Source organism: Mesoplodon densirostris, chromosome 3, assembly GCF_025265405.1.
Source record: "Mesoplodon densirostris isolate mMesDen1 chromosome 3, mMesDen1 primary haplotype, whole genome shotgun sequence".
NCBI classification, from domain to species: Eukaryota; Metazoa; Chordata; class Mammalia; order Artiodactyla; family Ziphiidae; genus Mesoplodon; species Mesoplodon densirostris.
The window spans coordinates 141,691,410-141,708,899 of record NC_082663.1 but is presented as its reverse complement, the minus strand read 5'-3'; the positions used below and the strand labels follow the sequence as shown (position 1 = coordinate 141,708,899).

The 17,490-nt window shown below is 53.0% G+C and overlaps 1 protein-coding gene across 11 annotated transcripts in view; it reads right to left on the bottom strand.

Moving 5' to 3' along the window:
• Nucleotides 1-17,267, bottom strand: part of CRTC1 (CREB regulated transcription coactivator 1) — a 74,136-nt gene extending 56,869 nt beyond the window's left edge. For all 11 annotated transcript variants that reach the window (XM_060093911.1, XM_060093914.1, XM_060093915.1 and 8 more), the window contains exon 1: nucleotides 17,127-17,267. In XM_060093911.1, the coding sequence (XP_059949894.1) occupies nucleotides 17,127-17,252 (126 nt within the window). In that variant the 5' untranslated portion in view covers nucleotides 17,253-17,267. The remainder of the gene's footprint in view (nucleotides 1-17,126) is intronic.
• Between the last annotated feature and the right edge of the window lie 223 nt (nucleotides 17,268-17,490).

The following is a 17,490-nucleotide window of genomic DNA, read 5'->3' as shown; positions in this document are numbered from 1 at the left end:
TGGTTAACCCCCTCTACAGCACATCTTAGGAGCGGTGATGGGAAAACTGACAGGGGTCAGTTATGTGTTTGCCCAGGGTCACACAGCTGGCAGGAGAGGAGCAGAACTTCATACTGTTAGGATGGCAACAATACCCAAAGCAACCTACAGAGACAATGCAATCCCTATCAAAATCCCAACAACAGGGGCTTCCCTGGCAGTCCACGGGTTAAGACTCTGCTCTCCCACTGCAGGGGGCACAGGTTTCGACCCCTGGTTGGGGTAAGATCCTGCATGCCGCACAGCGTGGCCAAAAAAAAAAAAAAAATCCCAACAACATTTTTGGCAGAAATAGAAAAATCCACTGTAAAGTTCATATGGAATCTCAAGGGATCCCAAATAGCCAAGACCATCTTTAAAAAGAAGAACAAAGTTGGAGGACTCATGCTTTCCCAATCTCTAAACTTACCACAAAACTACAGCAACCAAGACAGTGTGGTACTGACATAAAGACATATAACACTAACAGAATAGAATACAGAGTCCAGAAATAAACTCTCACATATATGGTCAAATGATTTTTGACAAGGGTGCCAAGACCATTCAAAAAGGAAAGGACACTTTTTTCAACAAATGGTGCTGGGAAAACTGGATCTCCACATGCAAAAGACTAAACCAATACCTTATACCATATATAGAAATTAACTCAACATGGATCCAGACCTAAAGCTAAAACTATAAAACTTTAACTATGTAACTAAAACTATAGAAGCTCAGAAGAAAACAGAGGAAAAGCTTCAAAACATTAGATTTGGCAATGACTTCTTGGCTGTGACACCAAAAAGACAGTCAACAAAAGAAAAATATATATAAATTGGACTTTGTCAAAATTGAAAACATTTGTGTATCAAAGGACACCATCAACAGAGTGAAAAGGTCCCATTCCCATGGAACGTGAGAAAATATTTGCAAATCATGTATCTGATAAGGGATTAGTATCCAGAATATATATGGAACTCCTAAACCTCAACGGCAAAAAACAACTCAATTCAAAAATGGGCAAAGTAACACAAAAAAACTAATTAGAAAAGATATATGCACGCTTATGTTCATTTCCACACTATTTACAATAGCCAAGATATGGGAACAAACTAAGTGTCCATTGATGGATGAATGGATAAAGAAATCGTTTTATACATATGTATTTATACACACACACACACACACACACACACACACACACACACACACACTACAACTCAGCCATAAAAAAGAATGAAGTCCTGCCATTTGAGACAACATAAATGGATATGAGAGTGTTATGCTATGTCAAATAAGTCAAATGGAAAAAAACAAATACCATAGGATTTCACTCATATGTGGAATCTAAAAAAAAAAAAAAAGAACAAACAAAATAAAATAAAAACTCATAGATACAGAGAACAGATTAGTGGTTACTAGAGGGAAAAGGGGTTGGGGGTGGACAAAATGGGTGAAAGGGTCAACTGTATGGTGATGGACGGTAACTAGACTTGTGTTGGTGATCACTCTGCAATGTACACAGATGTTGAACTACAATGTTGTATGCTTGAAACTTACATTTAAAAAAAATAAAATGGGCAAAGGACCCAAATAGATATCTCTCCAAAGAAAATATACAAATGGCCAACATGTGCATGAAAAGATGTTCAACATCACTAATCATTAGGGAAATGCAAATCAAAACCACAATGAGATACCACCTCACACCCACAAGGATGGCTATAATCAAAAAGTCATAAAATAAAAAGTACTGGTGAGGATGTGAAAAAATTGGAACCTCTGTGCACTGTTGGCGGGAATGTGCAGCCGCTGTGGAAAACAGTGTGGAGATTCCTCAAAAAATTAAACACAGGATGGCCACATGATTCAGCAATCCCACTCTTGGGTACACACCCCCCAAAAAAATGGGTGCAGGGATTCGAACAGATATTTGTACAGCCATGTTCAGAGCAGTATTATTCACAATGGCCAAAAGGTGGAAGCAATCCAAGTGTCCAATGAAGAATAAATGGATAAACAAATATGGTCCATCCATACAATGAAATATTATTCAAGCTTAAAAAGGAAGGAAATTCTGACATATGCTACACCACAGACAAACCTTGAGGACATTATGCTAAGTGAAATAAGCCAGTCACAAAAGGACAAATATTATGAGTCAGTCCATTTACATGAGGTTCCTAGAGTAGTCAAATTCATAGAGACAGCAAGTGTTTAATATGGGAACAGAGTTTCAGTTTTGCAAGATGAGAAGAGTTCCAGAGATGGATGGTGGGGACGGTAGCACCACAATGTGAATGTACTTAATGCCCCCGAACTTAAAAATGGTACACTTAAAAATGGTTAAGATGGTAAACCATTACGTGTATTTTCCCACTTTATTTATTTACTTATTTGGCCACGTCACGCGACTTGCGGGATCCTAGTTCCCTGACCAAGGATCAAACCCAGGCCCGGGCAGTGAAAGTGCTGAGTCCTAACCACTGGACCGCCAGGGAATTCCCTCCCACAATTTTTAAAAAGGAAAAATACAAAAAGAAAATTAGCATTTCACTCCTATGGAATTCCTGCCAAAAACACACCACCTTAACCCAATGGCAAGAAAACAGACAAACCGCCCTGAAGGACATTCCACAAAAAGACTGAGCAGTTCTCTTCAAGAGGTGAAGGTCGTGGACAATGAGGAAACCCTGAGCATCATGGACTAGAGGAGAATGAGGTGACCCAACGACTAAATGCAACATGGGAGCCTGGACAGAACCTAGGCCCAAAAAAGTCACTGAGGGACATCTGGGGAAGTCCAAACGCAGACTGGAGTCTAGTTGATAGACCTGTGACAATGCTGCTGTCCTGGTCCTGTGACGCCGTTCATGGTGAGGGGCTATGGAAACTGTACTGTCTTTGCAACTTTTCACTAAATCTAAAACTCTCTCAAAAGAAAAAGTGAAAAGAAATGAATATCCCCCCCGCAATAAAACTGAACAGACAATTCCTAAACTGTTTCTTGGCATCTGTCACATGTCAAGCCAGGGCACATGGGTGCAAAGTGTAAGACCCTGCCCCATGGGGCACCCTGATGCCCCCCAGCACGAGGCTAAGAGCTTAGGGTGGGCACGTCATCTAATCTGTACAAGTCTACACACGGGAACCTGAGGCACAAGAGGAGGAGTCATTTGGGGGAAGCCGGCAGAGGCAGGGCTTTGAGCCCCAATAATAGCCACTTAGACTTGCAGGGTGGGGGCGTCACCATGAGGCGGGCTCTTGGGCACAAGTGACCCCCAGAAGGCCCCTGCTACTGACCCTCAGGGCTCCTCCCTCTGCATCTGCTGAGCCAGCAGGGATGAAATTAGCATCTCCTTGGCACCTTGGCTGCTGGGCCCATAAATCACTCCTGAGGCTGTGCATTGATTCTGTGATGATTTAATGAGCTGCTCCCATCCTAATTACAGCTATCAAAGCCTCCAGCTCGGGAGGACAGCAGGGATCAAGACAGCACAATGCTCACGGGTACAAAAGGACCCATGGAGGAGGGCCGCAGGAGTTTGCCTCTTCTGAACTTGATCTCAATGTGAGAGAGGCTCTTTAGCCGGCAGGGCATGGACACAGCAGCCCCCTGGACGTTCCGGCAGGGCGGACAGATCTCAGTCTTTGTGGGGCATGCTCCACCCCCCCCACCCCGGTGTCCCCAGCCCGAGGACTGGCCAGCCCTGCAGAGCCAGCCCTGGGCACTCTGCCTGGCTGGGCTGACACTTCCTCCCTGAGATTTCCAGGCGAATGACCAGCTGGCATGCACCCACCCACCCTCCGCGCCCAGGTGAGCTGTTGTCAGATGCATGGAGGAAAAGGGAAGTGCTCTGGGTTTTCTGTTTTCAATTCTCATCAAAGTTTTGAGACATAAACAATTTCTTTTATTATTGAAAAAAAAAAAAAGTGTGGCAGGGTACGTCCCTGCAACTCCAGCTGGCAGGGAAGGGCAGCCCTCAAAAGCTCTCACAGGGCTTCTCCCGTCCTAAGCGTCCTTGCGGGAGCAGGGCAACTCAGGAGGGACCACCGAGCTCCCAGGCTGGATCCAGGAACAGAGGCTCAACGCTCAACAGCCAACAAGGGAAAAGATCTGTCCTTCACAGCAGAGACTGACCCCTCTGGATAGAATGACGTGCCCCAGCTCTGGGGTGAAACCCCCGTGACCAGTGGGGTGTCAGGATGGGACCACCTGACAGAGAAGGAAGTTCATATAACAAATTAGGACTCAAGGTCTCTTCTCTGCTGCAGAAATGCCTTTCCTCATTATGGGGGCCACCAGAGCATAAAGTGAAAGCTATTTAATATAAACCTCCCCCATCCCCACCCTGGGGAATCAGATTCCCGATTCTTGGGTGAAAGAACTTCTGCCAAGTCAGCAAGTCCTGGTCTGTAAGGAGTCAGCATTCATTCCCTCAGCACCCACCACCCCTTGGGGATGCCTGCCCTGGTCCCCTCCCAGGGGACTAGTCCACCCCAGACCCCTGCATCCCCTGCCCTCACTCTCCCCAGGCCTGTGCCCATATGGTGGCTGGAGGGATCTTTGCTAAACCTACATCGCACATCACTGCCCTGCTCATAACCTTTCTGGAGCACCCCACCACCCCAGAATCAGACTCTGACCCCTCACGGGGGCCCATGACACATCACCCAAGGAGTTCGGCCGGGCCAGGCTCTCCCCAACAACAGGCCTCACATCCCCCAGTCCCATGGCTCACCCTTGTGCCCCAGGGCTCAGCCCAAACGCCACCTCCACCAAAGGGCTCCCCTACTCCCATCCCATTTCACTCTCTCAGAGCCATGACTTTGGGGCCAGGGACCAGCTGGCTGCTGGCATGGTTTCCCCTCCACCCCGGGGCAGGGGCTCCTGGTGACTTGTTCTGCAAGGTGTCCCCAGGGCCCAGCACAAAGTAGGTTCTCAATAAATACTGACTGAAGGACTAAACTCTCCAGTCCAAACCCTGGCCACTGCAGGGAAGACGTCATTGGGGGGCCCGGTGCTTCCTACGTTCCCCAGCCCAGGGTACCTGCAGGGCCAAACAGGCACCATGCTGCCCCAGGCCCGCCCTCCGGAGACCACAGGGGTCTGCTAGTCCACTCCAGACCCCTGCACAGTCAATACAAACTCCAAGTTTCTCCCTAAAACTGTTCAGAAAACTGTAGCTCTGGGAAGATCCCATTACCCACCTGGCTCTGTAGCCACTCGGCACCTGGTACACATTCCCAGACGGAAAACGGGACCCCACGCCACATTCCCACTACTTAAGGGGAGAAGCCTGGCTGTGTGGTGGGAAACTGGCCCTTTTAAAGGACACTTGCACCCAGAAGATTCTAAAATGAACTAGAGATAGGCCTGCCCTCAGGGGGGTCACAGTCCAGTATCTGCCTAGTGCCTGGTGAAAACCCACTCTGTGCCTGCTGAGTGTCTGCTGTGTCCACTCCACGCCTGCTGCCAAGTGCCTGCTGAGCACCTGCTGGGTACACCCTGTGTGCCTGCTGAATGCCTGCTGTGCACCCACCAATGGTTCACTCTGTGTCTGCTGAGCACTCGCTGGGTATACTGTGTACCTGCTGAGCAGGAGCCGAGTGTCTGCTGAATGCCTGCCATTTGCCCACCCAGTGCCGCTGAGTGCCGCCGTGCGTTCACTGTGCACACGCCTCCAGAATCCTAGCAGCAGCAAGCACGCAGCAAGCGTCTACATGCAAGCCCCATTCCGGACACGCTACCTGGGTTAACCCGTCTATGTCTCACCACAATCCTATGAGGCAGACGCCACTGTGACCCCCGCTTCATGGATAGGGAGAAGAGCCCAGAGGGGACTCCCAGGTCTAAACTCACTCAGGAGGAAGCTGGGAGAAGCCCAGCAGCATGGTCCCAAGCTGGGTACCAGGTGCTACAGGACCCCCTCACCCCAAGCACTTTCTCCCCTCCATGCCCATCTGAGAACCCTGAGGAGGAAGCCCCGGCCGCGCCTCATTTCCATCTGGCAAATAATAAATATTGACTCTCTCTGAATCCTTGGCCCGAGAGGCAAGCAGTGGCTTCCTTGTTTGCGCACCTGGACCCCCAGCCAGCCAGCGGCACCAGAGCCACCCCTAGCCAGGGCAGGGCACACCCACCTCTGCTCTGGGGTAGGGCTGGACGTGGTGGAGGGAGGGAGGTGAGGAGAGGGGGTCAGAGACGTCCCAGCCAGAAATGGGGGGCCAATCCATCCTACAAGCTCCAAGATGAGGTGAGACTCTCCCATCCCCACCCCTTTCTCACTGGTTCCCCCACCTCGCTCTCCTTCCTGTTCACCTCTGAATAAACCCTGTCATTATTACCTCTGAAATGTCCCAAATCGGCCTCCCCTCAGTCCTCACCGTGGCCGAGCCCAAGGTGCTACAGTCCCCTCCCTGCTGCAGGGGGCTCAGAGACAGACACACAGGTGGGACAGGCACAGAGAGGAACACAATGAACGCCTGATTTGCAAAACACCAGGGATGACCGCCATGGTCATCAACAGATGTATATGAATCAAAGCTCAGCCTCCAACAGGGTCCCTTATGGCTGCATTAAGAAAAATGTGGGCCCCAGATTCAGACACAGGGTCGATCCCAGCACCTCCACACACAGCAAACCACATGACCTGTCATGCCTTGGTCTCTCATCTGTGCACCAGGGGAAGCAACAGGCTCTTTCTTGGAGTGACCGCCACCACGTGCTGTGTGTACGCACCTGGGCTCTAGCAAGTATGGCCCCTGCCACTCCCGCACCTTCGTGTCACTCACGTCACCATCCTGCTGGAACCTTCCATGACACCCCATGGCCCACGAACAGGGCCTGGCCTAGGGCCCTCCATCCCCCGCCCCGCCTCCCTCCCCAGCCCTCTGCCCCTGCAGTGTATGCTCCTCAAGCCCTTCCCTCCACGCACAGGGTTCCAGCAGCCTGGAAGGCTCTGCCCCACCCTGACCGGCTGGCCAACTCCCAGAGCCGCATGAGACAGGGGAAAACGTGTGGCGACCTGGGTCTGTCCAAAGGGGTCAAATCCCAGCTCTCCCACCTCGAATGTTCTGGGACATTTGCTCTCTGAGCCGTGGTTTCCCCCTCAGTAAACCCGGGAGGATGCCATCAGCTGCCTGGGGTGTTGATATGTCGCCAGGCTCAAGGTCTGCACCTCAAGGAACCAGGGGCCTCTACCGACCCCTTCTCGCCTGCACAATCCTGGCACGCGGGGGAGCACAGGAGCAGGGCTTCTCAACCTCGGCACCCACCGACATCAGGGGCCTTGTGCACACTGCAGGGTGTTGAGCGGCATCCCTGGTCTCCATTCACCAGATGCCAGGAATACCCACCCCAAGTCATGACAACCCAAGGTGTCCCCAGATGTTGCCAAAGGCCCGCAGAGGCAGAAGCGGCCAGGGTGAGCACCCTGTAGCACCCATTTTTGACACTCCCCCACCACTGCACTCGGGCCCGTCTCTCCCCAGGCCAGACCCCACCCCTGACATCCGCATGGCATTTTCAAGAGGGTCCCTGTTTAAAAAGAAATCCCCAGCACCAAGGACTCTGAATCCCAACCCCTGAGGCACCGGTGCCCTGTCTCATGCAACAGCATGGAAGGGAGCCTGTACCACTGAGCTGAAACCAGAAGCTCCCAGTGCCGAGAGCAGCAGAGGAGGCCCAGCACTCAGCCTTCGGGACGCCTGCAACGGCCCAATTCTGACCCAGAGTAACCTAAGTAACCCCAAGCAGGACCAGAAGGCCCACTGCATGGACAAGAGTCACCTGGCACTCTGCCCCCGGGCCAGCCTTGGGGACAGTGACAGCAGAACCCTCCCTGGTGGTATGGACCAACAATTACCACCAGGCCACCAACCAAGGGCCAGACAGCCCACTTACCCCTCTGACGGAGGCCAACCCTATCCCTCCACCTGGCACAGCCCTGGTGACCCCGGTGTCCAGGCCTCCCAGCAAGGCCCACATGGCAGGGTCCTCAGATCCCCACTCAGAACTCAGGTCCCCACCCAGACCTCCAGAAGCAGGATCTTGGGGGAGCCCAGAGCCTGCATCCTTTAGTTCCAAGGTGGTTCAGAGACCCCCAAGAGTGACAGAACCACTGCCCACCATCCTCCCAACCTTCCTTGTTGCTCTTGGTCAGTGGGGCTCAAACTGTGGGTGACAGCCATTGGCCCAGGGCCAGCAAACTCCTGTAAAGAGCCAGATGGTAGATATCTCCACCTCTTTAGGCCATCAGGTCTCTGTGGCAATGACTCAACTGCCACAGACAAGGCATAAATGAATGGGCGTGGCTGTGTTCTAATAAAACTTTATTTACAAAAAACAGGTGTAGCTGGCTGAGCCCTGGATTACTGGGTTATGAAACCAATTCAGTGGGTCCCTGGCATTTTATAATAAACAGAAGGGAACCAATTATATCAACTTTGCACACACACAGGGAGGGCTGGACTCCTTGGAGAAAACTGTTTCAATTGTATGTTTGTTGGTGGCTGCCGTTATGTCACGAAACACAAATTTCTAACACTGGGTCACAGTCAAGGAAATGAGAAGGCGGCCTCGGAACTAAGCCCTCAGCTTCCATGCCTGTCCCTCAGCCAGTGACACCCTCCCCTCACCCAGTCACAGACACCCCTGGTTCCACACCTACTGCAGGTCCAGGAAGCCCTCCTGGATTCCCCAGAGCAGGTGGGCCCCAGCACCACACACCCTGAGCACCGGCCACCACCTAGTGAAGCAACATGCCCAGCAATTCCACTCCCGGACATGTGCCCACAAGGTGAAAACAGGGGCTTGTGCAAACACCTTCACACACATGTTCACAGCAGCACCATTCATGACAGTGAGAAAGTGGAAACAGGCCATGTACCCATCAACAGGTAACAGAGAAACTAAATGTGGTCCATCCACACAACAGAATGTTATTTGGCCACAAAAAGGAATGACACTCTGACACATGCTACAAAGTGGATGAACCTCAAAAACATCATGCTGAGTGAAAGAAGCCAAACACAAAAGGCCACATGTTGTATGGACCCATTTACATGAAATGTCCAGACACGCCAATCCATAGAGACAGAAAGTAGATTAGTGGTTACCAGGAGATGGGGGAGGGGAAGATAGGGAGTGACTGCTAATGGGGACAGGATTTCCTTCTGGGGTGATGGAAATGTTCTGGAACCAGACAGAGGTGACGGTTGTACAACACTGTGAATGTGCTAAATGCCACCGAAATGTGTATTAAAATGGTTCATTTTATGTGAATTTCACATCAATTTTTTAAAGGCTTTTTTTCAGAAAAAGGTCACTCAGCATGGTTCCCGGGCTGGCCATGAGCTTTAGGAGGGTTCTCTACACAGGACCCCGGGCTGGCAGGGCCACTCAGCAGTCCCCTGTGGGAACAGAACCAGGGCTCTCCAAGAAAGCCTCCTTCCAAATGACAACTGGACCAATTAACCCAGAAGCGTGTCCCGTGCCAGCCACAGAGACTTTGGCACCCAGCCTGATCTAGACCATGGCTTTTATGGGAAAAGAGCCATGGGCCATGCACAAAGGTGTGTGTGATGGTGTCCCAAGGCTGCCGCCTCCAAGGCGAGGACAATTAGTGACAGGAAATATGGAGTCCAGGGTCCAAGTCATGGGAGAAACAGGGGCGTGGTTGGAGAAACTGAGTCACGTTTCGGAAAAACCAAGGCCCACATGGGGCCAAGCAGGCTCTGGCGAGCTACTGAAGGTTCTAGTTTGTGTTCTTACTTCCTTGTTTCGGACACAGCGTGTGTGCTCATCCCAGAGCTAAACGTCATTTCTGCCTCTTCCCAGCTGGGATGCAGCACTGGGCCTCAGCTTCCCTATGGGCACAATGGCAAAGACGACACCTCCTCTCCGGTCGGGGAGGGGCTGAGCAACAAGAATGGGGTTGAGTGAAAGCCACACGGTGCCCAGCAGGGGGCAGGACCCGAGAGTGCAAAGGACAGACTTTACCCCCGACCACACTGTGACCATACTCTTGGTCAGCTCCTGACAAGATGCCCCCTCCTGCCCCAGGGCCCTTGCTCTAGCTGCTGTTTCTAGCTGCTGTTTCTCAGGCTTGTTCACCATCACCACCAGGCCCAGTACAGAGCGAGAGTACCTAGTTCCTGACAATGGGTGTGTGACGGGTCCACTCAAGGCCTCGAGGGGAACATGACCTGCCAGAGAAGGCCAGATGTGCACATCTGCAGACAACCCTCAGGGCCACCGCCCCGAAGCGGGCTCCGCATGGTACTTGGACTCTGCAGGCTCTGTCTCAGCCCAGGGGACAGTGTCCCGCGGCTGCCATCACAAATGACTGCCAAAGGCTGGGGTGGGGTGCATAAAACAACACAAATTCATTTTTGCACAGCTCGGGAGGCCAGACATCCAAAATCGAGTTCGGCAGGGCCACAATCCCTCTGGAGGCCCTAGGGGAGGATCCTCCCTTGCCTCTTCCAGCTTCTGGGGGCTCCATGCATCCCTGGCTTGTGGCTGCAACACTCCAATCTCTGCCTCCGTCATACACGGCCTCTCATATGTGAGTCTGGGTCTTCTCTTTTCGTGAGGACGCCAGTCATCTGACCACCCTAAATCCAGGACAACCTCATCTTGAGATCCTTACCCTACTCACATCTGCAGAGACCTTTTTTCCAAATAAGGTCAGAGTCACAGGTTCTGGGAGTCAGGATGTGGGCATATCTTCTTAGGGGCCCCCATTCAACCTATTATTGGGTGTGGCAGATCACAAGCTGGAGAGCACTGAGACTGCTGGGGCTTTCTGAAGGTGGGGTACAGTGTACCCCATCCTCTCAACAGAGCAGCTCGGCGAGTCCTGCGTGCATGTGTGTGTGTGTTAAGGCTGCAGATGGCACCAGACACTTGAAGCAGCCGGCACAGAGGCAAATGGTGCCAAAGCCCAGGATGGAGGCCAGGACTGGGGGCGGCCTCCGTGCTCAGCTAACCCGAGCCCCCGCTGCACGGCGCCTGCGGCCCAGAGGCCCATTTTCCAACAGCCTGTGCAGAGCCACCCCCGTCACAGGGTAGGGCCGGGAGAACACCCTCCTTCAGCGCAGCCAGAGCTGGCAGCCCTGACTGGGCCACCGTGGACTGCTTTGCACGCGGGCTTTTTCTGGCCCAGGTACTGCTCCCTGGGATGCTCAGTGATCAGTTACAGGCAGAGCCTCCTGTGCCCTGGGCCCCTGGCAAGTGGGCGACACACCCCCATTTCTTCCCCTCACCTCCCACATCCGGTCCACCCACACGTCCAGTCATCTCTGCTGCCAAAATATCACCAAAATCCACCACTCTGGGGCTTCCCTGGTGGCGCAATGGTTGAGAGTCCGCCTGCCGATGCGGGGGACACGGGTTCGTGCCCCGGTCCGGGAGGATCCCACATGCCGCGGAGCGGCTGGGCCCGTGAGCCATGGCCGCTGAGCCTGTGCATCCGGAGCCTGTGCTCCTCAACAGGAGAGGCCACAACAGTGAGAGGCCCGCGTACCGCAAAAAAAAAAAAAAAAAAAAAAATCCACCACTCCGGCCACTGCCACGGCCACCTCCCTGCTCAAGCCACCTTCTCCATTCCCCAACCGGGATGCTACAGCAGCCTTGCACCATCTGCCTGCTTCCCTTCTCACCCCCTTGCCCACTCAGCTCACAGCCATCTTTGTAAGACACAAAGCGTCCTTGAATGATTAAATAGAGAGTTACCATTTGAGAGTTACCAGCAACTCCACTCCTCGACATATACACCCAAAGGAAAGGAAGACCTGCATCCACACAAGCACTTGGACACAAATGTCCGCGGCAGCACTATTCACAGTAGCCAAAAAGGTGGAAACAACCCGAGTGTCCACGGATGAACAAATGGATACGCGAAATGCAGTGTATCCACACAATGGAGTATTATCCAGCCTTAAAGAGTAATGAAGTAATGGACAGTGGTGGCTACACAACACTGTAAAAGTACTTAATACCACTGATCTGTACACTTATCAATGGTTAAGATGGTAAATTAGGGACTTCCCTGGTGGTCCAGTGGGTAAGACTCTGAGCTCCCAATGCAGGGGGCCTGGGTTTGATCCCTGGTCAGGGAACTAGGTCCCGCATGCCGCGACTAAGAAGTCCGCATGCCGCAACTAAAGATCCCACACGTTGCAACGTTGCAACGAAGATCCTGAGCGCCTCATCTAAGACCCGGCACAGCCAAAATAAATAAAATAAATACATAAATGTTAAAAAAAAAGGTGGTAAACTGTATGTTTTGTATATTTTACCACAATTCTTAATAAAGAGGGCTTCCCTGGTGGCGCAGTAGTTGAGAGTGCACCTGCCTATTCAGGGAACATGGGTTCGTGCCCCGGTCCGGGAAGATCCCACATGCCGCGGAGCGGCTGGGCCCGTAAGCCATGGCCGCTGAGCCTGCGCGTCCGGAGCCTGTGCTCCACAACAGGAGAGGCCACAACAGTGAGAGACCCACGTACCGCAAAAAGAAGAAAATTAAATTAAATTAAATTTAAAAAAAATAAAGGAAGGACTGATACACCCTACAATATGCATGAACCTTGGAAACATCACGCTGAGTAAAAAAAGTCAGACATAAAAAGCTACGTGTTATATGATTCCATTTATATGAAATGTCCAGAACAGGCAAATCCACAGAGACAGAAAGTAGATTAGTGGTTGCCAGGAGTGTGGGAGGGGGAATGGGGAGTGACTGCTAAGGGGACGGGGTTTCCTTCTGGGGTGATGGAAATGTTCTAAAATTGACTGGTGATGGTTGCACAACTCTGTGAATATGCTAAAAACCACTGGATGGTACACTTTATTTATTTTTTTGGTGCCGCGCGGCTTGAGGGATCTTAGTTCCCTGACCAGGGATTGAACCAGTGCCCCCTGCAGTGGAAACTCAGAGTCTTAACCACTGGACCACCAGGGAAGTCCCTAGATGGTACACTTTTTTTTTTTTTTTTTGGCTGCGTTGGGTCTTCGTTGCTGCATGCAGGCTTTCTCTCTAGTTGCGGTGAGTGGGGGCTACTCTTCACTGAGGTGCGCTGGCTTCTCTTGTTGCGGAGCACGGGCTCTAGGCACACGGGCTTCAGTAGTTGTGGCGCGTGGGCTCAGTAGTTGTGCCTCGCAGGCTCTAGAGTGCATGCTCAGTAGCTGTGGCACACGGGCTTAGTTGCTCCACGGCACGTGGGATCTTCCTGGGGCCAGGGCTGTCCCCTACATTGGCAGGCGGATTCTTAACCACTGTGCCACCAGGGAAGTCCCAGTACACTTTAAATGAGTGGTTTGAATGTATTGGGAATGATATCTCAATAAAGCTATTACAAAAACAAGCAAAGGATCAGGCCACTGAGTATCACAAACCCTCCCAGGGCCCCTCCCTCAGGGGCCAGCCACATCTCTCCTCTCTCTCTCTCAATATGCCAGCCTCAACCTCGCCAAGCCCTTCCCACCTCGGGGCCTCTGCACCTGCCTCCCTCACAAGGGACACCCTTCCCCGGCATGGGGTGGGGGGCCTCTGTCTCACTGTCCAGGCGTCAGCCTCCCGCCCTAGCCAGTCCTAGCACATTGCTTTGCTTCTTCTCTCTGAGAGCATCTGCCTCATTTATCTGCAGCAATTCTCTCCTGTCCCCGCTAAAACCATGCCAGCTCCCCAAGAGCATGGTCCTCACATGCCTCATATGCTGCTGGCTCCCCACTACCTAATACAGTCCCTGGGATGTGCTGGGCAAATAAAAATGTCATTTTGTGGAATAAGCAAGCTACCCTTGCTCACAGATCAGGATTCTCAGACCCAGAGAGGTTAAGAAACCTGCCCGAAGTCACACAGCAGAGCGCCACAGCCCTCTCTGCACATCAGGCTGCCCAAGTGTGAGCACGAGAAAGGAACATTCGTGCACTCACCTCTCTACCCTGAGACCCGAAAGGGGACGTCACACCCCATCCCCCACCCGAACTAGCCCTTGGGGTACCTGCCCCTGGGTGATGTGACAGCATGGATCTACACATCAGGCTCAACACCTGCTGACCGGCCTTTCACAAGGGAAGGCACTGAGGGTGCACCCATCATGACTGAGGACTGTGCACAGACACACATCGACACGAGTGTCCCCGCTCGCTCCGGGAGTGGGCGTGCTGACCTGTGGCATTCCCCTGAGAAGAGCAGGTACCAACTGGGCCACGTCCCACCTGTTCTCAGGTGAAACCCTGGTGTCTACTGCAGGCGGAGGCAGCGCGGAAGGCTGCAGCCACGGGAGGGTGAGCAGGAGGGGACCCTGCATCAGCCGGGTTCACTCACCTGCACCAGACACTGCTGATGTACCACGTGCCATGTGCAATAGCCGGAAAAGGCTGGGAAAGTGCTTGCCCATCCTGGTCTCAGGTGCGGGCAAAGCCATCAGCCTGCCCACAGTGGCACAGAAGTATTGGTGGGTGCGGAGTTTTGAACTATCTGCCCGGGTGCAAAGCTCGCACCCCTGCCCACACAGCGTTTCCTTCAAACTGAAGGCATCTCGGCCTTGACACTGCTGACACCTGGGGCCGGATCACTGTCTATGGTGGGAGCCGTCTATGCATCGTGGGGTGTTGAGCAGCATCCCTGCTCTCTACTCACTAGATGCCAGTAGCAGCCCTTCCCCTAGTCGAGACAACCAAAAATGTCATTGCCAAATGTCCCCTGAGGACAAATCACCCCCAAGAGAGAACACTGCTCTGTCTGTAAAAATCTAGTATAAGTGCACCTCCGCCCAGGGCCCAAGCCCACCCTACCTCCCCAACTCCCGAACTAAAGGAAGGCAACAGGGTGAGGGAGGAAAGAGACGGGAAACGGTTACCAGGGGCCAAGAGAACTGCTGTCTGCGAATCTTAAAAATCTTTTCTACATCCATCAACCAATGAACGGATAAGCAAATGTGGTCCAGCCATACAAAGGAATACTACTCAGCCATAAAAAGGAAAGAAGCTTCCTGATACACACTACAATGTAGATGAACCTTGAAAACATTAGGCTGAGCGAAAGAAGCCAGACACAAAAGGCCACATCTTGTATGATTCCATTTATATGAAATGTCCAGAACAGGTAAATCCATAAAGACAGAAAAATGGGTGCCTGCCCGGGGCTGGGGGGAGGGGCAAATGAGAAGTGATGGCTAATGGGTGTGGAGTTTCTTTGAGGAATGATGAAAACATTCTGGAATTAGACAGTGGTGATGGTTGCACAACTCTGTAAATGTACTAAAAACCACTGAATCGTACACTTTAAACAAGTGAATTATATGGTACTATCTCAATAAAGTTGTTATTTTAAAATATCTTTTCAACAACAATTCAAAAACAAACAAACAAAAAAAACCAATAATTCATTTCCAACCCTAAAGCAGAAACCAGGCCTCGGATCATGAAGAACTGTCATGAACCAGTGTGACCCCTTCTTCCTGTCATACCACATACATTTGACACCTACTGCATGCTAGCACACACTACAGGCTGTTGACAAGATGAAGTGGACACTCCTGCACTCAGAAGCCCTGACGTATGGACAACACTCAAGCTGCATGCTTTCATTCATTCATTCATTCACCAACCACATCCTGAGCGAGGCCGCAAGCTGCTGGAGCAGGGATAAGCAGCACCTGGCCGACAGTGTGCACCTAACTGATATAGCTGAACAAATGCATGGAAATGAAGACACACATTCTAGTCTTAAGGTCATGATCTCAAAGAGAAACAAGCAACTAATTAAAAAATAACGACACCCCAAAAGCCCACCTGAGGAATCAGAAACTGAGGCTCACAGCATGGAGGTAGGTCTGCCTAGGACAGTCAGATCAGACGCCAAATCCAGAAACCAGCGGGGTGGGTGTCTGCAGCTCCCACTCAACCCCTCCCCAAGGCCCCAGGGTACAGCACAGGGGTCCCATCTCTGCAGGATCGAAGCAGAGATTTACTGCCACCTGTGCAAAGCATGCTCCCCTCCCTGACCCACGAGGAAGGGCTTGCTAGACACACTCCACAAGGGAGGACACCGAGACCCAAGGAGCTTGGCACCTCACGGTGGTCGTCAGAGAGCTGGGGCCCAGAAGAAGGGCCAGGACCCCCGACCCCAGCCACAACCAAGCCCCTGCTCCAGGCCTACAGCGGCTTCCCAGGTGAGGTTAGGAGGTAACCGGGCCTGCCCCTTCACACCAAAAGCACCCAGCCATCTGAAGAACTGTCCCTCCATCCTGGTCCTGAGGGGCCGGGCAATCTGTGGCCAGCTGTACCTTGTCCCAGTGGGAGGAACATCACCTGATCCCCACCATATGGGCCGCATGGGGAAGGGGCAGCTGTCTGCACTCCAAGCTCCAAGACAGCCCAATCTGCCCTCCTGATCCTGCCCAGGTCCCCACAGCAGAGGCCAGAACTTTCCCTCAGGTATCCAAAAGGGAGAGATACCTATCCCATCTCAGCTCTGCAAGTGGGGGTACCTGTCCTTCCCCCAACACTCAGGCAGTGAGTACACAGGTGACAATGATGGAGAGACACCTGTCCCTTCAGGTAGCAATGGTGTGGGGGCAGCTGTCCCCCTCAGGTGCCAATGATATAGGAGCACCTATCCCCCCTCCCCAGGTAACAGTGATGCTTGCAAGCAGCACCAAGTTCACACACCTCAGTATCACTACCCTAGGTAGCAGTGATATAAAGGCACCTATGCCCCTCAGGTAGCAGTGTGGGGACACCTTTCCCCCCTCAGGTACCAATGATGTAATGGCACCTGTTCCCTCCATGTAGTAATGATGTAGAGACCCCTGCCCCTACAGGTAACAATGATGTAATGACACCTGTCCCCCACTTCAGGTAGCAATGATGCAGGGACACCTTCACCCCTTCAGGTATCGATGATGTGGGGGCACCTGTCCCGCCCACGACGCCCGGGGCGTGGGGACACCTGTCCCCACGGGCCGAGCCAAGTCCCGCCCCCGCCGCGCGCGCCCCGCCCCCGCCGCGCGCCCCCCACCCCGTGCACGCGCCAGACACGCGCCCCCTGCCTCCCTCTCCGGCCCAGAGGGGTCGGCGCGGGCAGCCCCCTTACCCGCGCGGCCCGCGTCAGGCTCAGGTCCTTCATGACCTCCTCGAAAGCCGCCGTCTCCTCCGCTTGCTTCTGGTTGTGCAGGGCGATCTTCTCGCTGAATTTCCGCGGATTGTTCGAAGTCGCCATCTTCTCGCCGCCTCCTCCTCCTCCTCCTCCTCCACCTCCTCGCCCCCCCCACTCGCCGGTGCCACCACGCAAGCGCCGGCCGGACCCGCGGGCGGCGGGCAGTGCGCAGGCGCGCCGTCTGTAGTGAGAGCGGCACATGCGCACAGGAGTGGCGGGCGGCGCGGGGGCGATGGCGCATGCGCGCGCCTCGGCGGCGCGCTCAGAGGCCAGAAGGGGAGGCGGGAGAGGGAGGGTGGAG